Genomic DNA, 21425 nt, shown 5'->3' with positions numbered 1-21425 from the left:
TACATACATCACATGCATATATATTCATGCAGCCCATACATGTACGTAAGTATATGTATGTAATATGTATGTGCCAGAAGACCTCATGATAGCCAAATGCATATCATCATGACGACACTCAAACATACAGAGTCCTGATAAAGCCATAAAATGAACTGTGTTGCAGACTCCATGGCTTCCAAACACCTTTCATACAGTCTCTTAAAACAACCTTGTGAACAGGCTGATTAAATGGCTTTCAGTGAGTGCTTATGGAGGAGCTAAACACTCTGCCAAGTGCTTTAAATGTGTGCCTCATTTGGTCTGTACAGCAGCTCGTGATGTAACAACCCCGACAGTAGCCCATTATACAGAAAAGAACACAAAGGGGGCTGGGGATTTAGCTCAGTGGTAGAGCGCTTACCTAGGAAGCGCAAGGCCCTGGGTTCGGTCCCCAGCTCCGAAAAAAAGAACCAAAAAAAAAAAAAAAAAAAGAAAAGAAAAGAACACAAAGGTTCAAAGGTTAGCTGATTTGCTCACGGTCACTCAACTGCTAAGCTAGGAGGCAGGCCTGATTCAGCTCCTTCCTGTGCTGCATATCCTAATTCTACCCACAGGGGGAGCCATTGCTTTCCTCGGGTAAAGAATGTGATTGGGTGAGAAAATGTTTATCTTAGAATTTAGAAAAATAAGATTTGCTAGTTATTCATCATACTTCCAAGATCCCTGAAGGTAAAGATAAAGATGAAGTCTTGTCTAGGCTCCCCAAACATAGAAGTGGAGTATTTAAAAAGTTAACAGTTTATAAACAATTGCTGGGAATTCTCTCAGCTGAGGTGGCATCATTAGCCACACCAGAGGTGAAGTGGCAGGGAGGTCGCATCCCAGGCAGTCCCAGGTTCTCTCCTTTTCAGCGTCCATGTACTTAGGAGCCAGACCAAAGCTGGCGGGAGTCTCACTCCTGTTTAGACCAGAGTGGAAGCCTTTCTGCCAGCTGTTTCACAGCCTGACTGTGCAAACAGACAGGAGACATAAGGCTGTGACTGTAGACAGGATGTCAGAGAGCAGATAGCTTCAATTGTGGCCTTGAGCCTCATCTCGACTGTGCTGAGAAACCCTCACTCTCCCCGGAGTCCGTGCCTGTGGTGTCTGTCTGTCCAGTTTCCATACAGGGGTAAGCCACAGCCCAGCAAACACTGCCTTCAGTATTAGCACCCCCCAGAAACCCATCCTAAATGCTGGCCAGTTCTCCATAATTCTCAGGGAAGGTGTTCTGGCCCCTCCCTTGGCCTTGGCCTTGGCCTAAAACCACACCTCAAAATCTCTCCGTATTTCTAGTGTACCTCTCTACTGGAAACCCTGGTGCTCAATTGGCTGAGAGCTCTGCCTAGCACTGGGGGGTCCCGGACCCCCATCCTTGACCCTGCTCTTAACTTTTCTCCATGCAGCTGGCCCAGCCACACTTCCGGCAGCCTCCGATGCCACCATTAGCTTTCTTCAAATAGTGTCTCCAGCACACAGAGGCGTGTCTAGCCATTCCTAGGTCTTGCTATAAACCAGTGCCCGGTCCCTACCTGGCAGCTGTAGGCCCTATCCATCCTTCCTGGTTCTGAGGCTTTTCTGTCATACTAGGACACCGAACTCATTGGAGTCCTGATAACAGACGGAGAAGACATTTTTATTTGGTCATTTTCCAGGCCTCTCTCAGTTCAGCAGCAGCCCAAACAGGGGAAGAGGGCCACCGCATGGGCCTCAGATCATAGCAGCTGTCTACCCACCCAATCTCACAAGTCCCACTTTCCAAAAGCAGCAAGGGAAAAGAGCGTTCAGAAGCACAGGAAAGCAAAGGCCACTTTCCAGGAACTGGAGGTCGACCAAGTCCAGACTGAAAATCTCCCTCCTTTTTCACCACCCCAGACTGGGGTATGTGGAAGCTGCCCTGGGACCTGGAGTTCCTTCCCGAGGTAAGACAGCTTCCTCTGCCACGCAAGTCACAACCCCATTCAATTTTGTTCTATCCAGAATGACTTTTGCAATCTTCTCTTTTGTAGTCATCCGGCCAACCCCTCTTCCCCATGGGTGGCGCGGTCAGGAGTGTTGGTAGCCCAGCCCAGAGCCCCACCGCCACTGAATCGATCCAACAGGGGCAGCCCCAGGACATCGACGCCAGCTTCCCCCAGAGGCTTGGGCCAAACTGGGCACTTCGGCCATCATCCTGGGCCGCCCCAAGTGTGCGTTCGGGGAGCACGAAGCGCAGCGCGGTGCCGGCGGCACTAAGGGGCTGGCGGTGTCCCTGCGCGCTAAACTAGGCGCTGCAGGAGACAGCACAGACCTCGGAACACTGAAGCCGGAGTCCCCGGCGCTCGAGCCGTGGGCTGCCTGGCCATGACACTCCAGATGGCCGCAGGGCCAGCGGGGCGCCGGACTGGCGCGCAGGACCAGGGAGAGCGCGGTGATGCGGTGGATGGCTCTGCGCAGCGTGGCGATCTTGGAGAGCCTCTTGCCGCCCAGGTCGTGCTGCAGCGCCCGGCGCAGAGCATTAAACGCTTCGTTGTAATCCAGGATGCGCTTGCGCTCCCGCACGTTGGCCGCCATGCGCCGAGCCTTGGACCGTGCGGGCCGCTCACGCTTTCTGCCAGCTACCTCTTCTTCCTCGGCTAGACTACGCCTCAGCACTCCAAAATTCCTGCCAGCCTCCGGACAGGAGTGCCCCAAGTCCCCCACAGAATCCTCACCCCGTTTCAGACCCCTCAGGCCTAGTCCTGGCGTGCCTCGGAGCATGGCCTATGTCCTGGTCCTGAAGCTTCAACTATTCGGGTCCAAAAGGCTGCAGGTCCACTGACTGATGGCTCTTGCTGGCTGGACACTCTCTGGACAGGCCCTCTCTAGCTGGGCTTTATGGCACCACGTGGCTCCCTGCCCTCCCAGTCCATCCATCTCCCTCCTCCTGCTTTATTACCTGCCCCCAGGTAAGATGGTGAGGGGGGACCTGAGAGGAAGGAAGCAGGCAAGCAAGGAAGCATGCAGATTCTTGTACACAGGACCAGTTGGGCAGCCTGGCCACGCCCTGGGCGATGCTCCAGTTGTCACTTGCTGTGCTGCACGGACCCTCTCGGGTAACTGGGTTCTGTTTTCCCTACTCCTGACCCCAGATAGAATGCCACATTTGACCCTTGGCAAGACAGCAGATAGGCTTACAGAAGGATAGCAACTGCCGGTTTAGTGAGTTTTGAAAACCTCGAGTGCCTGAGAGATGTCTGACTGAGCACCTGCTGCCGAGCTCCATCCTGAACTGTGAGCAGCCAGAGTTGACCCTAAGGTAAAGCACGGCCACCACAGAAGAATCCAGAAAGGAGGTGCCTGCCGGCCCTGCAGGTGCTACAAGTAACCTTTCAGTTACCACCTTGAGGTTGGTCTGGATTCTAGGCTAGGGTTTGGATTGAGCCCAGCACTCCCCCTACTTTCTTTTGGCTCCCCTTTCTTCAGGCAGAGCCGGGCTGAGTCAGAAGAAAAGAGTGGTGAAGACTTTTATTTCCCTCACAATACCCATCAGGGAGCAACCCCTAACGTCCAGGGCCTTTGAGCAGCCCCATCCCACTACAGGGTACAGTCGGGTAAGGAATCCAGGGGACGATCCCCCTTGCCATCTCTGGGGACTGGAATTCCAAACAAGAGCAAGAAAGGGAAGGAAGGAGAAGAAAAAGAAGGAAAGAGAGAAGAAAGAAAGAAAGGAAGGAAGGAAAAAAGGAAGAGAGAAAGAAAGGAAGGAAGGAAGGAAGAGAGAGAGAGAAAGAAAAGAAGGAAGGAAGGAAGGAAGGAAGGAAGGAAGGAAGGAAGGAAGTTTTCCTGCAGAGGAAAAGAACAGGACACTGGGAAACAAACTGCATGCATTTACTCAGGGAATAACCTAAAGGCTGTGTTGGTCAGGACGGATTTCTCCAACATGTTCAATACATGTGGAATAGAAAAGAACTAGGGGTTGGGGATTTAGCTCAGTGGTAGAGCGCTTGCCTAGGAAGTGCAAGGCCCTGGGTTCGGTCCCCAGCTCCGAAAAAAAGACCAAAAAAAAAAAAAAAAAAAAAAAGAAAAGAACTAAACCCTGCACGTTGGCGCAGGCCTGTAAGCCCAGCACTCGGGAGGTGGAGGAAGATGCCAGCCTCAGCTACATAATAGTTTGAGGCCAGCCTGGGCTACATGAGACCTCACCTCAAAACCAAAACAGAACACAAAGTTTAAAAAGTAGCTAGGAGGGTTGGGGATTTAGCTCAGTGGTAGAGCGCTTGCCTAGCATGCGCAAGGCCCTGGGTTCAGTCCCCAGCTCCGAAAAAAAGAAAAAAGAAAAAAAAAAAAAAAAAAAGCTAGGCGTGGTGACCCATGCTTACCGTCTCAGCACTCTGGAAGGCTGAGCCAAGAAGATCCTGCGTTTGAGGCCAGTCTGGACTGCTTATGGAGAGAGACCTTGTTTTAGGAGAGACAGGAGAGGGTGGGAGTGTAGCTCAGTGTGAGTGTCAATGCATAAAGCCCCAGGTTACAGGCCTAGCACTACAAAACAAAAACAACCAAACGAAGAAATGAACCAATATTCCCAGTGTCTGAACACTACTGCCTACCCTCATGACCAACGGGATGCCAGTTTAGATGGATCTCAGAATGGAAGACAGGGCAGGCTATAAAGCCTAGGCATTGGGTGCCTGAGTGTCACCTTCCGTGGCTACTCTGCAGTGTCTTTTAGGCTGTTGACGTCATGGTAGAGGCTGCTGAGTCACGGCCCTGTCCATCCAGGAGGACACTGGGACTCTGGGCCTCACCCAGCCTCTAAGAAAAGCCTGGCGGGGTTGGGGATTTAGCTCAGTGGTAGAGCGCTTGCCTAGCAAGCCCAAGGCCCTGGGTTCGGTCCCCAACTCCGAAAAAAAGAAAAAAAAAAAAAAAAAAAAAAAAAAAAGAAAGAAAAGCCTGGCTCCAGGGTGAGACACCAGAGCAGTTTGGTACCAAAGGAAGCTTGATGGTGGGAGTGCTCTTCCTCCCACTCACTGCAGCCAGCAGCTGTGAAGTCTGTCAGTCATCTCATCTCCAAGTCTAGGTTTCTTTTGTTTCATGTAGAAGAAGCTTTCTCTGTGAGAGTTTAGCCTGGGGGCTGGTGAGATGGTTCAGTCCGCAAAGTGCCTCCTGTACAAACAGGAAGACCTGTTCAGACCCTCGGCTCGCACAGAAAAGCTGGGCATAGCATCTGTAGAATCCCAGAGCTGGTTAGATGGAGACAGGTGGACCCTGGGAGCTTACTGGCAAGCCGGCCTAGCTATACTGATGAACTCGGGTTCAGTGAAGGAGCACATCTCAAAAGGTGGAGAACAACTGAGAAAATCACTTTGTTGAATTGGGGTGAGTGGAGGTGATATGGAAGTAAAAGAGAGCAGACGGCATCTCCAGAAGCAGAATTGTTCTTTTCATCACAACAACTAAAGGACCATGGTTTCTCCTCCATAGTAGAGACTGTTTACATAAGGCACAAGGAGTTTGGTGGTGGTGTGTGTGTGTGTGTGTGTGTGTGTGTGTGTGTGTCTGTGTGTGTTACAGGGTAGAAAGGGATTGAATGAAATATTCCATCTACAAAGCTGTTCCCCTGCAGTCTCAAGGTAGTAGATACCCACAACAGGTACATACTTTTAATCCCAGCACTTGGGAAGCAGAGGCAGAACTCTGTGAGTTCAAGGTCAGCCTGGTCTACATAGAGAATTCCAGGACAGTCAGGACTACCTAGAGAAACTCTATCTCAAAACAAACAAAATCGGTGAACAGGACGGACAGTGGTCTGTGGATCCTCTTTTGAGCCTAACAGCTCACAGGTGTTCTGAATCAAGTCAACCCTTCCTGTCCTGAGCGTCTCAGTCCACCTGGACTTTCAGGTCCTTAACCCTTCACACCTGGTGTCACCCTCTAACCTCTGCTTGTATACACACACGTGTGTGCATACTCTTGCCCACACACTAATATAGTATACACAGTCACACGGGGGGGGGGGGAAGAGAGAGAGAGAAGAGAGAGAGAGAGAGAGAGAGAGAGAGAGAGAGAGAGAAGACAGGACTATGTCCCTTGCCAGGCCAAGTGTGAAGCCAAATAAAAAGGTAGAGAGCCCTTGTTCAAAGTTATTAGGAACGTGAAGATGGAGACAGACAGCTTTTAACCAAACCCTGGTGTTTGAAGCACTGCATAGTTCCCAGACCCATGAGGATATGAAAAAGCTCCAGCACTGGGCTCATCTGGATATGTAATGTAACCTTCACTACAGCCAAAGACCGTGAGCCCTGCACTCCCATCACTGTGGACTGATGGAGAAGACCTAGCCAAGTCCTCCTTCCTCCTCCATCTCCAGGGAGCTTCCAGGAAGCAAGGGGAAGGTGCCAGTGGGCGATAAATAAGCCTAAATGGCTTCTGACGCCTCCCTTCCTCCAGTGACTCAGCATTTTAGAACTCACACTCCTCTATGGACACTATGCAGCCCTAGTAATAATTAATCATAAAAATAATAATCGTAATAGTACTGACACTGACTTCTGCGAAGTGTTTATTGTAGCCAAGGCATCGAACTAAGTGCTTTTAAGCATACATTATCTTAGCCTTACAACAATCCTATACGAAAGGTCTATTATTACAGTACCCATTTTACAGACTGCAAACTGAGACTCTGAGAGTCAAGGAACTTATGCCAAGCCAGTGAGCTGACCTGCATTGCACCTCCTGTTCCAACACTAAGGTCTTAACCTACTGGGCTGGGGCTGCACTGGGGCACTGTCTCAGGAAGTCCCCAAAGACCACCTGTGGCTATTAGAAGCACTTATTTGTCTTTTGAAATAAAAGCCAATAAAGAATTGGGGCTGGGGGGGTTGGGGATTTAGCTCAGTGGTAGAGTGCTTGCCTAGGAAGCGCAAGGCCCTGGGTTCGGTCCCCAGCTCCGGAAAAAAAAAAAAAGAATAGAAAAAAAAAAAGAATTGGGGTTGGGGGGGCTGGAGAGATGGCTCAGCGGTTAAGAGCACCCAACTGCTCTTCCAGAGGTCCTGAGTTCAATTCCCAGCAACTACATGGTGGCTCACAACCATCTGTAAGGAGATCCGATGCCCTCTTCTGGTGTATCTGAAGACAGCTACAGTGTACTCATATATAATAAATAAATTTAAAAAAAAGAATTGGGGCTGGGACTGGGTGGCAGGACACTTGCTTATCACATGCAAGGGCCTTGGATTCCATTCCCAGCAAGGAAATGGCCTAGGGCATGAAGGGACTAAATAGTTCCCTCTGGCCTGACAACACATACCTGCAATCTCAGCACTAGAAAGGCCAAGGCAGGAAGATTGAGAGTTCAAGGCCAGCCTGGGATACTGTGAGAGCTTGTCTCAATTTATTTATTTTATTAAGGACTTGTTGCTGTTTTGTTTTTTGAGACAGGGTCTCTCCGTGTGGCCTTGGCTGTCCTGGAGCTCACTCTGTTGATCAGGTTGGCCTCGAAATCACATAGATCCACCTGCCCCTGCCTCCCAAGTGCTGGGATTAAAGGCACCCTGGGCTACCACCACCCAGCTAAGATTCTCAACCACCAGGGGTTGGGGATTTAGCTCAGTGGTAGAGCACTTGCCTAGCAAGCACAAGGCCCTGGGTTCGGTCCCCAGCTCCAAAAAAAAAAAAAAAAAAGATTCTCAACCACCAGCTCCAGAGGCAGCCGACCTCTGAGAGCACCTGCATCACAGCAACCGTTTGAATGCTCAGAAAAGATTTGTTTAGAGTATGGGGGCAGGAGAGATGGTTCAGCAGTGCGTGAGTGTGAGTGTGAGTGTGTGTGTGTGTGTGTGTGTGTGTGTGTGTGTGTGTGTGACCCCAGCTCCACCGGAGGCCGAGGCTGAGTTCTAACTTTCATAATCAGGAATGGTGAAGCACACCTGGACTCCCAACACCCCAAAGTCAGAGACTTTGCCGCATGTCTGAATTTTGTTTGGTCCGCATAGCAAGTTTCAGGTCAGCCAGGGCTACACAGTGAGACTTCGTCACAAGCACATCAAAGTTTACCTTGCATGAAAATATTGTTCAGAGATGAGCATGGTGACTTTCGCCTATAATCCGACAGTCCAGTAAACTGAGACAGAGTATTGTGCAGCCAGCCTGGGCAATTTGGTAGAACCCTGCCTGTCTCCAAAGGAAAAGGAACGGGGGGGGGGGGGTTCGGGAGGGGGCGTCAGTGGGGGGAGAGAAAGGAAAAGAAGAGACTGCAGCTGCACATCTGTAGCTCTTGGGACAACGCTTTCTTGATCACTATTGGCTACTGGGCGAGCACGTAGGGATCCTCGCAGACCACGGGGATCTTCAAAGCGCTTCTGCGGCACCTGCGGCTCTGGTCCCTGACGCCGCCCTTGCCCGAAGCTCTGCAGCTCCCCCAAGCCGCGGAGGAGGAGCCGCGGCTGGTGATTTAGGGCCGGGCGGTTCCGCTGGCGGCCGCGAAGGTGCCTATTATCGCCCAGGCCGTCCTGGATTTCAGAAATTCCTGCTGTTCTCTGGCGTTGTTCCCCCAGGGGAGCACAGGATCACACCTTGGAAGAAAACCGGGAAGCACATTTAGGAGTTGAGAGAAGGCGGCTGTGTCTCTGCCCTTCCAGATCAAGGCTCTCGCCTTGCCACCGAGACCATGGCTTATTATGGGACAACAACCCAGGCTCTGCTGCTTCATGCTCTCATTCAACAACAGGGGAAAACAAATTCACTACGAAGCCAGAGCACTCTACTACCACTGACCTATACTTCTGTCCCTGCCCCCGCTGCCAACAACAAGAACAAACTATTTTCAAAGGACCCAAGTTTGAGTCCCAAGACAAGGAGGCTGACTCACAACCATCTGTAATTCCAGGTCCAGAGGGTCTGAAACCCTCCTCTGGCCTATATTGAATAGACATACGTAAATGCAGACAAAACCCATACACAAAATAATAATTTTTAAAACTTTTTAGAAACTACTGGGTGCCTACTGGGGTTGTTACAGGTGGTTTAGAGAAGTGACTGGAATGTCCAAAAATATCCCATGGGAATTTGGAGAGCAAACAATAAGTAACTTGTGAATTGTGGGCGGGGGACGTAGCTCAGTTGAATGCTTACCTAGCATTCAGGAGGCCCAGGCTTCCATTCTTAGCACTACATAGACCAGAGAGAGAGCGAGAGAGCGAGAGAGCGAGAGAGCGAGAGAGCGAGAGAGAGAGAGAGAGAGAGAGAGAGAGAGAGCAGAGAGACAGAGAGACAGAGACAGAGATAGAGAGACAGGGAGAGAGAGACAGAGACAGAGAGTGTTCAACTAGAAAAAAAAAGTTAGTAGCTTTTTTTAAACCTAATCTTTAGCCTGTAGGGGTAGACGTTTTTATCCAGAGCTCAAGAGACAGAGGAAGGTGGATCTGTGCCTTAGTGGGTCCATGCTGAGGCATCCCCCATCCCCAAGTATAAAATGAAGTATTTAGTATAAAATGAAGTTTATTTGGGACATGGGTAGAGGGTCTGGGAAGGGAGGAAGCCAAGAAAGAAAGATGATAGAGAAGGTCAGAAAGAGAGGAGAAAGGGATGAGGCTGGACAGGAACATGTGGGGAGAGAGGAGAAAATGGAGATGGGGAGAGAAGTGGGTGGAGGACCCCTTTATATGTGAACCAGGCTCTTTACCTGGCTGTTGCCAGGTAACTGTTGGGTGGAGCCTAGAGGAAATGCTAATGGGACCACTGTGAGTTCAAGACCAGCCTGGTCTACATATTGAATTTCAGACCAGCAAACTACCTCATAAGACCCTGCCTCAAAGGCCAACAAAACACCACCACCACCATCACCAACAATAACAACAATACACACAATTAAACCATTATCTATTAAATAAGTATTGTCTAAACCAGCATAGTGGCACATAACTGCAATCCCTGCACCCAGGAGGCTGAGGCAGGAGGATCTCTTTGAGCTTAGTATCCTTCCTCCCTAGGACTCCTGCTTGAACTGCCTCCTCTGAGTCCTGCCTCTACTCCATGTCCACTGTGGACCTACAAGTCAGTCACCCTCCCTGGGACCTACAGCTCTCCTGCCACTGGCTCCTGCCCTGGGGGTGTAAACACACAGCGCAGACTGCTTTCTCTGAACAACTCCTCCTTTCTGCTATCCCCCTGCCTCAATTCTCAGCCCTTCTGAACCCTGAAAGTCTGGTTCTTGCAACCTCCAAACACCCCCCTCCCCACTCTCCTGAGACTTTATTTTCTGTCATTCACCAGCATTTCCTGACCCATTTAGTTGGTCACTGGGCCTTTAATTTCTGCCAGGACTTAGGTTAGGTAAAGAAGAAACATGGTGCATACTGTCCCTGCGTCCCTGAGCTAGCCATGAGTGGGAACAGCTGTGGTAAGTTCATCATGGCAGTAAGATTTGGAACCAATGCAGAGGACGGGAGAAGCTCTAAGGAGGCAGGGCAATGTTTTGGCAGGAAAGAAAAGCTGGAACCAGATTTCAAAGGATGAACTGAGGGATTGCAAAACAGTGACTGGAAGGGAGTGAAAAGGCATTAAATATTAAAAGAAAAATATGTACCCCATTCTAGCAGTATATGTCATGGTACAATAGTGTAGAAAAGAATACAGCTAATTGGTTTTACCAAACTGTGGAGAGGCCCAGGGATAGTATGAGGATGGGAATCTCTAGGGACAGGGTTGTGTGTGTGTGTGTGTGTGTGTGTGTGTGTGTGTGTGCATGACCCTTAGTTTTTGTTCTGTGGACAGCCACAGATTACATGCCTACTGAACTCATGGATAGCTCAGATTTACGGAATGATCCCAGCACTCTAGAGGTTGAGGCAAGACTTCAAGTTCTAGGCTAGCCTACGCCACATATTCAGAGCTTGCTAAATAAATAAACCAAGGCATGTTGTGTAATACTGAACCATAGCTGAGGACCTTTGAACAGCGGAGAATGGGTTGAACACAAATTTCTTAGGAAAAAGGGTTCAGGAGGAAGGGATGTCTACATGAGGCAGGGGAGGAGACAGGGCATTGGAGTTGGTGTCTGGTAAGAAAACAGAACTGCTAAGTGGTGCTAACAGAAGGGCTGCCTTAGCTCCACACTGTCCCTCAAAACTGGAGGCTCACCCCAGTGAGGTGGCACACACCTTTAATCCCAGCACTCAAGAGGCAGAGGCAGGCAGATCTCTGTGAGTTCCAGGCCAGCCTGGTCTACAAAGTGAGTTCAAGGCAGTCAGGGCTATGACACACAGAAACTCTGTCTCAAAAAACCAAACCAACCAATCAAACAAACCTGGAGGCTCCCGGCTTTTGAAGAAGTTGTAGCAGTCAGATCTCTGAAGTAGGGACGTGGGCATCTTTTCCTAGACGTCTGGGTGACCTCAGCATCACAGGTTCGTATGACAAACTTTCTAGGGTTAAGAGCCCTTGCTGCTCTTCCAGAAGACAAGAGTTCAGTTCCCAGCACTCACATGGCTGCTGACAACCATCTGTAATTCCAGGCCTGGGGGGATCCGATGCCCCTCTTCTGGCCTCCAAGAGCACCAGGCACACACATGGTATACAGACATGTATGCGGGCAAAACCCTCATACACACAAAAAATACAAATAAATACGTCTTCGACAAAATACTTCTTTTGTCCTCTTTCCAATGGATTGGCTGTCTGCATTCCAAGACTGCCAACTTCATGCCCACATTTGGCTCTGGCTACCAAGCCCATTTCCAGCCAACACAGCATCGCCCTTCAATGGGTCGCCACCTCTGAAGCCTCCATTCACTGCTTCTCTGGCTCAATGGTCTCCAACCATGGGGTGAGTTAGTCTTTCCCCTTCATTCAGCTCTACCATGCCCACCACTAGCTGATTTGGTCATTTTTTTCCCCAGCTCTACAGCCTTGGACGAGATGCTTTTTATCCACTTCAGGCTTCTGTTTCCTTGTCTGTCAAATAGGCAAAGGTAACATCACTGCCTCATCAGAATTCTTGTTAGAATTACATAGATGCTAATGGATCCGTGCTAATGAAGGGCTGAGTCCCCTCCCAGAGGTGTTCAGGGACACTGACTCTTCCTCCTCCTGAGTTTCCCCCTCCCTGACAGGCTGTAAATCACCCACCAGGAGCAGCTCCCTGCCCTACCAGCCCAGCACTCCTCACGCCCTCCACCCATTAATGACTGACAGAGCCCTTGGCTCCACCCACTAATGACAGAGCCCTTGGCTCCACCCACTAATGACAGAGCCATTGGCTCCTCGTTAAGTAAATGACAAAGAGGCCTCTGTGTTCAGCTGGGTTCCAATTTCCAGACCTGTCCTAGTAAGTGGGGATTAAGGCAGGAATGTCAGGTCTTAGGGAGCCCGCCTGGTGAGGAAGGAGGGCTCTGTCTCCAGAGAGAAGCAAAGGCTGCCCTGGCCAGGGCAGAAGAAGGTCGGAACCCTCTGGAAAGGATTCTGCTCTTTTCCCTGGCTCAGAAAACTGAGAGCCAGGCTTAGGCTCAAAGATGGTGACTTTTGCCCTCCTGAAGTCTGTCAAATGGCTAATGCTTACTTCCTAGGGTTAAGGTGAGCACAAAGGGAGGCGTGACTCAGGCCTTCATGAGTGGTGCTGGAAACCAGGTATCATTCTCTCAGCTCCATTTGCTGTCTAGTTCACTCTGTCTCCACAGGTGTCCAGTGCCATAGCACTCCATGTCACCATGCCTGTGCGTAGGTCATGGCCAGCTTTGTTCTTCAGAATTGTCTTTGGATAATTCTTGGCCCTTTACACTCTTGATGTTATATGTATATACATATATATTTATATTGTGTATTTATGATTTATATGTAAATATGTATCGCTGTATATTATATAATTATATGTTTGTAAAATATATTATGTAAATATACACAAATATATGTGTAATTAAAACTTCAGGATGGGGAGATGACTCAACACTTAGGAACACTGGCTGTCCTTCCAGAGGTCCAGGGGCTCGTCTCCCAGCATCCACGTGGTGCCTCTCGATCACTGCCTCCAGGTGAGCTGACATCCTCTTTGGGCTCTGAGGGCACTACGAGCTTGTGATGCACAGATATACATGCAGGCAAAACACCCATACACGTAAAATACATTTATAATGAAAACTTCACTGTAAAGAACCTTCGAGGAAAAAACATGCTAAGCAGACCCAAAGTCTATACATCTCAGTAGGCTTCTATAGAGTTAGAACAACCATTCTGAAGCTGAGGAAGCGCGCCCTGAATTTTACACTTTCTCTAACAATTATGTTTATATGTACTTATCAATGTTCGCGTGTGCATATGCGCATGCACACACAAATACACACACACACACACACACACACACACACACACACACACACACACGGAAACCTCTGTGACAGAGTAAAAACTAGAAAGCTAATTAACTTTCTATCCTCCTTTCTGACTCAAGTGTCCATCACCTGGACTCCGTTCTTCCTTATCCCTTATGGTTGACACCTTTAGACAGTCGAAGGAATGTAAGAATCAGTTCCATGACTACTGTGTGATTTTTAAAAGTTAATTTATTTATTATGTATACAGCATGATATCCCTGCAGTGTATGCCTGCAGGCCAGAAGAGGGCACCAGATCTCATTATAGATAGCTGTGAGCCACCACGTGGTTGCTGGGGATTGAACTCAGAACCTCTGAAAGACAGTGCTCTTAACCTTTGAGCCATCTCTCCAGCCCCATTGTGTGATTTAAAAATAAATAAAAAACTAAAAAGTTACTTGCTTAGTGTGCATACATGTCTCACAGGATAGCTAGTGGGGGTTGGTTTTCTCCTTTCACTGGGTGGGTCCCAAGGATCAAATTCAGGTCATCTATCAGATTTGGTAGCAAGCCCTGTTGAGTTCTCTCACTGTCCCTGTTCTGGGGTTTCTCTTTAAAGCCACTCCTATGTGGCTTTCTTTTTCAAGACAACTTCTCTAGTGTTGAGGAAAAGCCACAGAAATTCTAAAGTTCACATGCATACTCCAACATGCACCAAAGAGAAAAACCCAGCATCCACCCTCCCCCCTAAAATCTTGGCCCATAGAGCTAATGTGATTTTTTTTAAAAAACAACATTTACTTTTTTTTATTTTCTGTACATGAGTGTTTTGGCTGCATGTATGTCTGTGTACCACATGAGTAGTGCTGAGAAAGGCCAGAAGAAGACATTGGATCCCTTGGAACTATGAGCCAGCATGAGGATGTTGGGAATTGAACTCAGGTCCTCTGTCCTCAAGACAAGCCAGCACTCTGAACCACTGAGCCATCTCCCTGACCTCTTGTTGCTTTTTGTTTGTTAAGATGGGGTTTTGTGTAAATCTCCTACCTCTGTCTTGGAGTGTGGAGATGACAGGTGCACAAACATGCTAGACTTGCTTTAAACCTTTAGGTTTGGCAAAAGATGGCGAATCAAGTTTTCATTTTCCAGCCTTCTCTGCAGTTGACTGGCACATCTAGTGTGAGCAGAATCAATGGGTTCCTCCCTCCCCCATTCCCCTTCCTCCTCCCCTCCCTCCACACATACACTAGCTTCCCCTCTAGCTCCTTCCCTTTCAAAGCCACCAGCCATGCCACCCCAGCCAGCAACAGGAGCCACGGGCTAGAAATGACAGATCTACCAGACTGTGAAGTTCCAATTTCTTTTTTCTTTTTTTTTTTTGGTTCTTTTTTTCGGAGCTGGGGACCGAACCCAGGGCCTTGCGCTTCCTAGGCAAGCGCTCTACCACTGAGCTAAATCTCCAACCCCGAAGTCCCAATTTCTTGATGCCTGGAAGAGAATTGCCCAGGAGGAATTCCTGGCTAAAAACACTCATATTGGAGACTTAGCTATCACAGCACCTAAAATTCCTTGAACAAGGAAAATTTTTAAATGTTTCCCCTAAATTTGATCCTAGCCTCCTGTAATAGGTGAGCCAGCATTTGCCCAAGGGTACTCAGCCCACGGCTGGAGGATCCATGGAGGAAAAGGGAGCAAAGAGACAGAGAAGTCTCAAAATTCAGGGACAGGTGGCCAGGAGTATGAGTTTTTCATGAGTCACAGCTTACCAGTCAGGTGACTTCGGCATTCACCAGGACAAACCTCCAGTCTGTTCGGGAGGTAATATGCGTAAGACTCCTATTTGATAAATTAAAACAGTGTTGAGCACACTTGGCAGAAAGTTGCCCATTATTCCTGGTTAGATTTACTTCGTATATAAACATATTACAGCTTATTACTCTCAGGCTTGTCATTTCAACCTGGGATTTGGAAGCCTCTCAGGCCTCCGCTTCCCTCCTCCCCAGGCTCTCCCAGACAAGCAGGCCTGTGTCTTTGCTTACACCATAAATCAGGGACCACAGGCCTGTAATTATGGGACCACAAAGGCAGGCTGAGCCCACCCTGTCCCAGGGGCTTCCTGTACTCCGCCCCTCCAGAAGGGGAGAGACGGGCAGGGAGCTGGGGGGTCCCTCCTCAGACTCCTGATTTATGGCAGTCTGTGTGAAGGTGATTTATGAGCCAAGATCCAGACCTGGAACGAAGTGGAGGCCTGGAGAGCGAGGTGCAGGACACTTGGTGACCTGCATGGGTGTCCCGCACCAAGTGGGCTTGTGGAAAGGGTGAAGGCTGGTGAACCTACAGCTTCTGGCTCGTAGGGCATCTCTCCTCGTGCTTGGTGATTTTATAAGACATCGGTCTGTGCCCTTAGATATGTCACCTTTATATCATCAGATTTATCATCACTTTCAGATGAAATAAACAGGGGATGGTGATGCCCTGACTGTAAAGCTCAGCGGTCTCAGGAGGGTCAGCCTCCCTCCAAATTCTGCAAAATCACACTTACAAATGCAAGGACCCAGGCTAGGAGAGATACCAGCTTGGGGTAGTTCAGGGAAGGGAACTAAAGAAGACAGCCTCCAGGCCCTGCAGCGGCTCACTTAGATTTGAGTCCCAAAGGCTTGGTGTACTTTTTGTTTATTTTGTGTTTGGAGACAACGTCTGCTGTAACCCAGGCAGCGTCTGTTGCTGGCCTCAAACTGGTCATATAGCTTCAGCTAATCTTGAAGCTCTGATTCTTCTGCCTCAGCTGCTAAATGCTGGGATTATAGGATTGCACCACAAAGTCCAGCCTTCTGGTGTTTTCATACCATTTCATGGAAGTGGAAACAACTTCCAGGTGGTCACGCGGCTCAGTGAGGAGGTGTCTGAGTGACTTGGGGTGAGGTTGGAAGAGACTTGAGGTTACTGGTAAGACAGAATACATTGAAGGACACAATTCATGGAACCTCCTGGGAATTAAGGGCCTGAGGCCTGGGATATCGGCTGCAAAAAGAGGACAAGAAACCACCTAGCAGGTATAACCAGGTCTCCTTCTAGGAATCTGCCCAAGAGCCACATTTCTGGTGGGACATTGAACTGGCTGGTTTTGTGTGTCAACTTGACACAAGCTGGAGTCATCACAGAGAAAGGAGCATCCCTTGAGGAAGTGCCTCTATGAGATCCAGCTGTAAGGCATTTTTTCAATTAGTGATCAAGGGAGGAGGGCCCATTGTGGGTGGGGCCGTCCCTGGGCTGGTAGTCTTAGGTTCTATAAAAGAGCAAGCTGAGCAAGCCAAGGGAAGCAAGCCAGTAAGAAACATCCCTCCATGGCCTCTGCATCAGCTCCTGCTTCCTGGCCTGCTTGAGTTCCAGTCCTGACCTCCTTTGGTGATGAACAGCAAACTGGAAGTGTAAGCTGAATAAACCCTTTCCTCCCCAACGTGCTTCATGGTCATGGTGTTAGTGCAGGAACAGAAACCCTGACTAAGACAGACATAAAGGGGTTGGGGATTTAGCTCAGTGGTAGAGCGCTTGCCTAGGAAGTGCAAGGCCCTGGGTTCGGTCCCCAGCTCCGAAAAAAAGAACCAAAAAAAAAAAAAGATGTTTCATAAAGAGAAAACATCTGACATTCTGCTCCAGTTTCTATACGCTCATGCACACAGCATGTGCCCCAACAAACCCACATAGTGTGTGACACACACACACACACACACACACACACACACACACCCCACAAAGCTCACACAGAGACAAAGAAAAGTTAGGTGGCTCAAAAACACCACGTATATAAAAATAAAACTAAATCTTAAATAAATAAGCAAGGGGCAGAGGGAATGTCTGAGTTGTTAACACACTGGTAATCCCTGGTCTTAATGCTCACACAGACACATACATGAACGCACTTATTCATGAACATATGTACACACATAAAAATAAACAAGTCCCTTAGAATGCTCCTTAGAATGCAATTTTGCTTTTTACTATCTTCAAGTTTTTTTCTTCATTTTTAATTTTACATGTATGGGTATTTTGCCTGTCCCTGGTATATAGTTTATTAATTAAGAAAAAACAAGGGCTGGAGAGATGGTTCAGTGGTTAGGATCCCAGGATGCTCTTCCAGAGGACCCTGATTTGATCTCTAGCACCCACATGGTGGCTCATGGCTGTCTGCAACTCCAGTTTCAAGGCATCTAACACCCTCTTCTGACCTCTGCGAGTAGTAGGCATGAACCTGGCTCACAGACATACATGTAGGGGAAACACTCATACATATAAAATAATAAATAAATGTATTTTTAAGGAAATTGTAAAAATTAATTAGATACTAAAGAATTATTTTAAAATGAGTTTCTTTACAAATGTTTGATGTGTATACTTTTACATAATTATATACTCAAGATTGGATAAATTTTTCTAGGATGAAAAAAATGGTGAGAGGAAAAAGATTGGGGTGTGCACGTGGGGGTGAGGGTGGAGTGCATCGTTTGGGACAGGGGCTTGCTGTGTAGCCTTAGCTGGTCTCAAACTCACAGAGATCCACCTGCTTCTACCTTCATAGCCCTGAAGTTAAAAGCATGCACCACCGCACCCATGTGAGTGGAAAGATTTTAAACACTCATGTACTGGATGAAGTACTCAAATGTATAATTCCCAAGAGGGCCAGGAAGCATCCTGCACGCCCCCAATGCCCACTCTGCCCAGCCTATGGCCCACGAAGGCTAGCAGCCCAGTCCCGACTCTTCCTCTGTCTGTTCCTCCACAAATGTTCCAACATATATACTTAGTTTACTGCTTGCAATCAGTTAGTACTACAATGGATCGTGGTGGCACCTTTGAACCCAGCAATCCGGATGGGGTTGGGAGTGGGGGCGAGCGTGGAGGGGGTTGTAAGCCTCAAGCAAAAAAGGAATGAGAAGGAAGGAAGGAAGGAAGGAAGGAAGGAAGGAAGGAGGAAGGAAGGAAGGAAGGAAGGAAGGAAGGAAGGAAGGAAGAAAGAGACAGCTTAGCCCCGTAGCCAAGTAGACAGACCTCATCCAGCAGCATCTAAAGCTCAGAAGACTGTCGGTGTGAGTCAGCTACATCAGAGGATCTGTTCCCAACAGACAAGTACTCTTGTGGACTGCTCCTGGGTGTGTGGAGGAAGCAAAAAAGAATATGATCTAAGCACGAGTCAATTCTTTCTTTTCAGAACTGTCATATGGGTTGAGTCACAGAGTCTCCCGCTATTTAAACATGGATAACTCAGAAAACGTTTTATTCCTAAAATTGAAAGCTCTGGAACTTTGGAAAAGAGTACCTTGGAGAGGCAGAAGAAAATTGAGATGGTTCTCTTTCGCCCTCTGCTGGCCATGACGTGGAACTTCAAAGAGATGGACAGTTTATGGGCAAGCAGGCTTTGGGGGTTTGTGGCTCTCTCTCTGAGGTTATAGCAAATGCGAGTTTATGAGTTTATTCTCACATGTCGCCTAGCTCCTACTGCTGCGATGAGGGGCTTCTCCAATTCCTCATGCAAGCCCTCCCTTCCTAGCATGTTTAAATGTGTTTTTTAAATGGGGATATGGTTTTAGGGTTTTATCACACACTTTTATTTATTGTGTGTGCATGCATGTGTGTATGTGAGAATGCCACACTGCATGTGTAAAGGTCAGAGGATTGGCAGGAATTAGTTCTCTCTCCATCATGGCCATCATGGCCATACTAGGGATCAAACTCAGTTCATCTGATTTTCAAGCAAGTGGCTTTACCCCCTGAGCTATCTTCCTGTTTGGTTGTGGTGCAGTGGTGCAGTTAATCAAACTCTGGTTCTTGCCCACTTTTAAATTGTGTGTGTGTGTGTGTGTGTGTGTGTGTGTGTGTGTGTGTGTGTGTGTGTGAGAGAGAGAGAGAGAGAGAGAGAGAGAGAGAGAGAGAGAGTGATGAGGAGGCAGGAGTCAAATATCAGGAAAAGGCCATCAAGTGGGTACCAGGAATTGAACTCAGGTCTTCTGGAAGATCAACCAGTGGTTTTGTTTTTTTTTTTGTTTTTTTTTTTTTTTGGTTCTTTTTTTCGGAGCTGGGGACCGAACCCAGGGCCTTGCGCTTCCTAGGTAAGCGCTCTACCACTGAGCTAAATCCCCAGCCCCCAACCAGTGTTCTTAACCACTGAGCCATCTCTTTAGTCTCTACCCTTTTATTTAATGTGGTTGTAAAGACTGAACCCCAGGCCTTAAGCAGAGTAGGAAAGCACTGTACTGCTACATTCCCAGCCTCTGCAGCATAGTTTTGCATATTAAATATCAGACTAGGTGAGGTAGCTCATAATTGCAATCCCAGCAGTCCAGTAACCCAGAGGCTAAGGCAGGGAGATTTTGAACCTAAGCTATATGAAAAGAAATTACTTCTCATAAAAGTAAAACAACCAAGCGAACAGAAAAGGCAAACACTGAGAGCCGTGTATGATGATGCACTCTTGTACTTCCATCACTTGGGGGCCTGAAGCGGGAGAATCACAAGTTCAAAACCACCCTGAGTCACACACAGCGTTTGAGGCCAGTCTAAGCTTTATAGAAACACTATCACAGGAGCCTGGGGAGTAGGGCTGGAGAGAGAGAGAGAGAGAGAGAGAGAGAGAGAGAGAGAGAGAGAGAGAGAGAGAGAGAGAGAGAGAGAGAGAGAGAGAGAGAGAGAGAGAGAGAGAGCTAGCTCTTCAGTTTTAAAGCACTTGTTACTCTTCCAGAGGGGACCTGGGTTTGATTCCCAGCACCTCAAGGCAGCTCACAACCATCTGCAACTCCAATTCCAGGGGGTCCAATACCCTCTTTTGACCCCTTTGGGTACTATGCACCAACATGGTGCCCAGACATACAAGTAGGCAAAACACCCACACACTTTAAGTTGAAGGAGGAGGAGGAAGAGAAGCTACAGGTACATCAGTTAGGGTTCGAGTAAAGGAGCTTTCACATCAATCCCAACTGGGAGGTTGAGGCAGAAGGACCATGTTCTGGAGATCAGTTTGGGCTACATAGGGAGACCCCCGTCTCAAAAAAACAAAAAACAAAAATTAAAATAAATTCATAAACACATGTAAAATGCTTAGAAATATACAGGATAAGCATTACGCGGTGATCTCCAAAAGATGATGAGTGAAAAGACAAGCTGCAAGCACCCTACTGTCTGTGAAAAGGGGAGACAAGAGCTTATCCCTTTCTGTGAAGAGTGAGAAGCTCCGCCCCCCTTTGTCTTGCATCTCCAGCTGTGCTTCTAGAAAGAACAGTTACTATGTAAACTTCTTCCCTACCCCCCAACCTGGTATGAAACAGTAACAATAATAAAGGCAATATTTGCTGGGCTCCCTCTGGGATTCAAATCTGATGCTGAGCTCTTTGCACTGGTGCAGGCTACCATTGCCCTAATTTACAGATGAGAGAAAGGAGGCGCAGAGAGGTTTAGAGCCAACCAGAAGGTAGCTGGGCTGGGATTGAAACCCAGACATGTACACAGACCTCCCTACTCCTTTACCCAAATGTGCTGCTTTTAATAATTGTGTCCTATTCACAGGACCTGTTTTTGTTCTTTGTAAATATTTTTCTTGAACAATTTGGAGAAGGAAGACAGGCACCTCTCCTCCCAACTTCACTCTGACTATCCTTGAACAAAGACATCTTATACAACCCTAGTAAGGGCTGTCGGATGATGGTGGTGTTCTTTGATCTACAGGACACCATCCATTTAATAGTTGTGCTAATAATGACCTCAATACCTGAATGTGTGCCCTTCTGGGGCAGCGTCTGACCTGAGATCAGAGGTCTATGTGGTTGTCAGGTGCCTTCTGTCTCCTTCAATTGGAGGCCAGCTTTGTCAGCCTTTTTTGCTTTTGCCACACACCATCCCCTTTCTGCCTCCCCACTGTGACATCAAGACTACTCAAGAAACATTTAGGGGACTGAAAGGGTGGCTAAGCAGGTAAGAGCACTGGCTGCTCCCACAGAGGACCTGAGTTCCATTCCTAGAACCTATGTGATAACTCACAACCATGCTTAGCTCAGGTTACGGAGGATCCAGAGCCTTCTTCTGACCTCCAGGTACACCAGACACGCATGTGATACAGGTACATACATGCGGGCAAAGCACTCAAATATGTACACG

General features: G+C 48.2%; 1 protein-coding gene across 1 annotated transcript; it reads right to left on the bottom strand.

Moving 5' to 3' along the window:
* Positions 1-1638: 1638 nt before the first annotated feature.
* On the bottom strand, positions 1639-2760 carry Bhlha9 (basic helix-loop-helix family, member a9). The gene has a single exon (NM_001398811.1). The coding sequence runs from the start codon at positions 2758-2760 to the stop codon at positions 2068-2070; it is 693 nt and encodes a 230-aa protein (NP_001385740.1). The 3' UTR covers positions 1639-2067.
* Positions 2761-21425: the final 18665 nt, after the last annotated feature.

The sequence above is a fragment of the Rattus norvegicus genome, chromosome 10 (assembly GCF_021556685.1).
Source record: "Rattus norvegicus strain SHRSP/BbbUtx chromosome 10, alternate assembly SHRSP_T2T, whole genome shotgun sequence".
Lineage (NCBI taxonomy): Eukaryota > Metazoa > Chordata > Mammalia > Rodentia > Muridae > Rattus > Rattus norvegicus.
This window is presented reverse-complemented; position numbering and strand designations above follow the sequence as displayed.

Excerpts from the sequence above, each read along its gene's own strand:
- Bhlha9 (NM_001398811.1), bottom strand. The coding sequence starts at position 2,760 with ATGCTCCGAGGCACGCCAGGACTAGGCCTGAGGGGTCTGAAACGGGGT.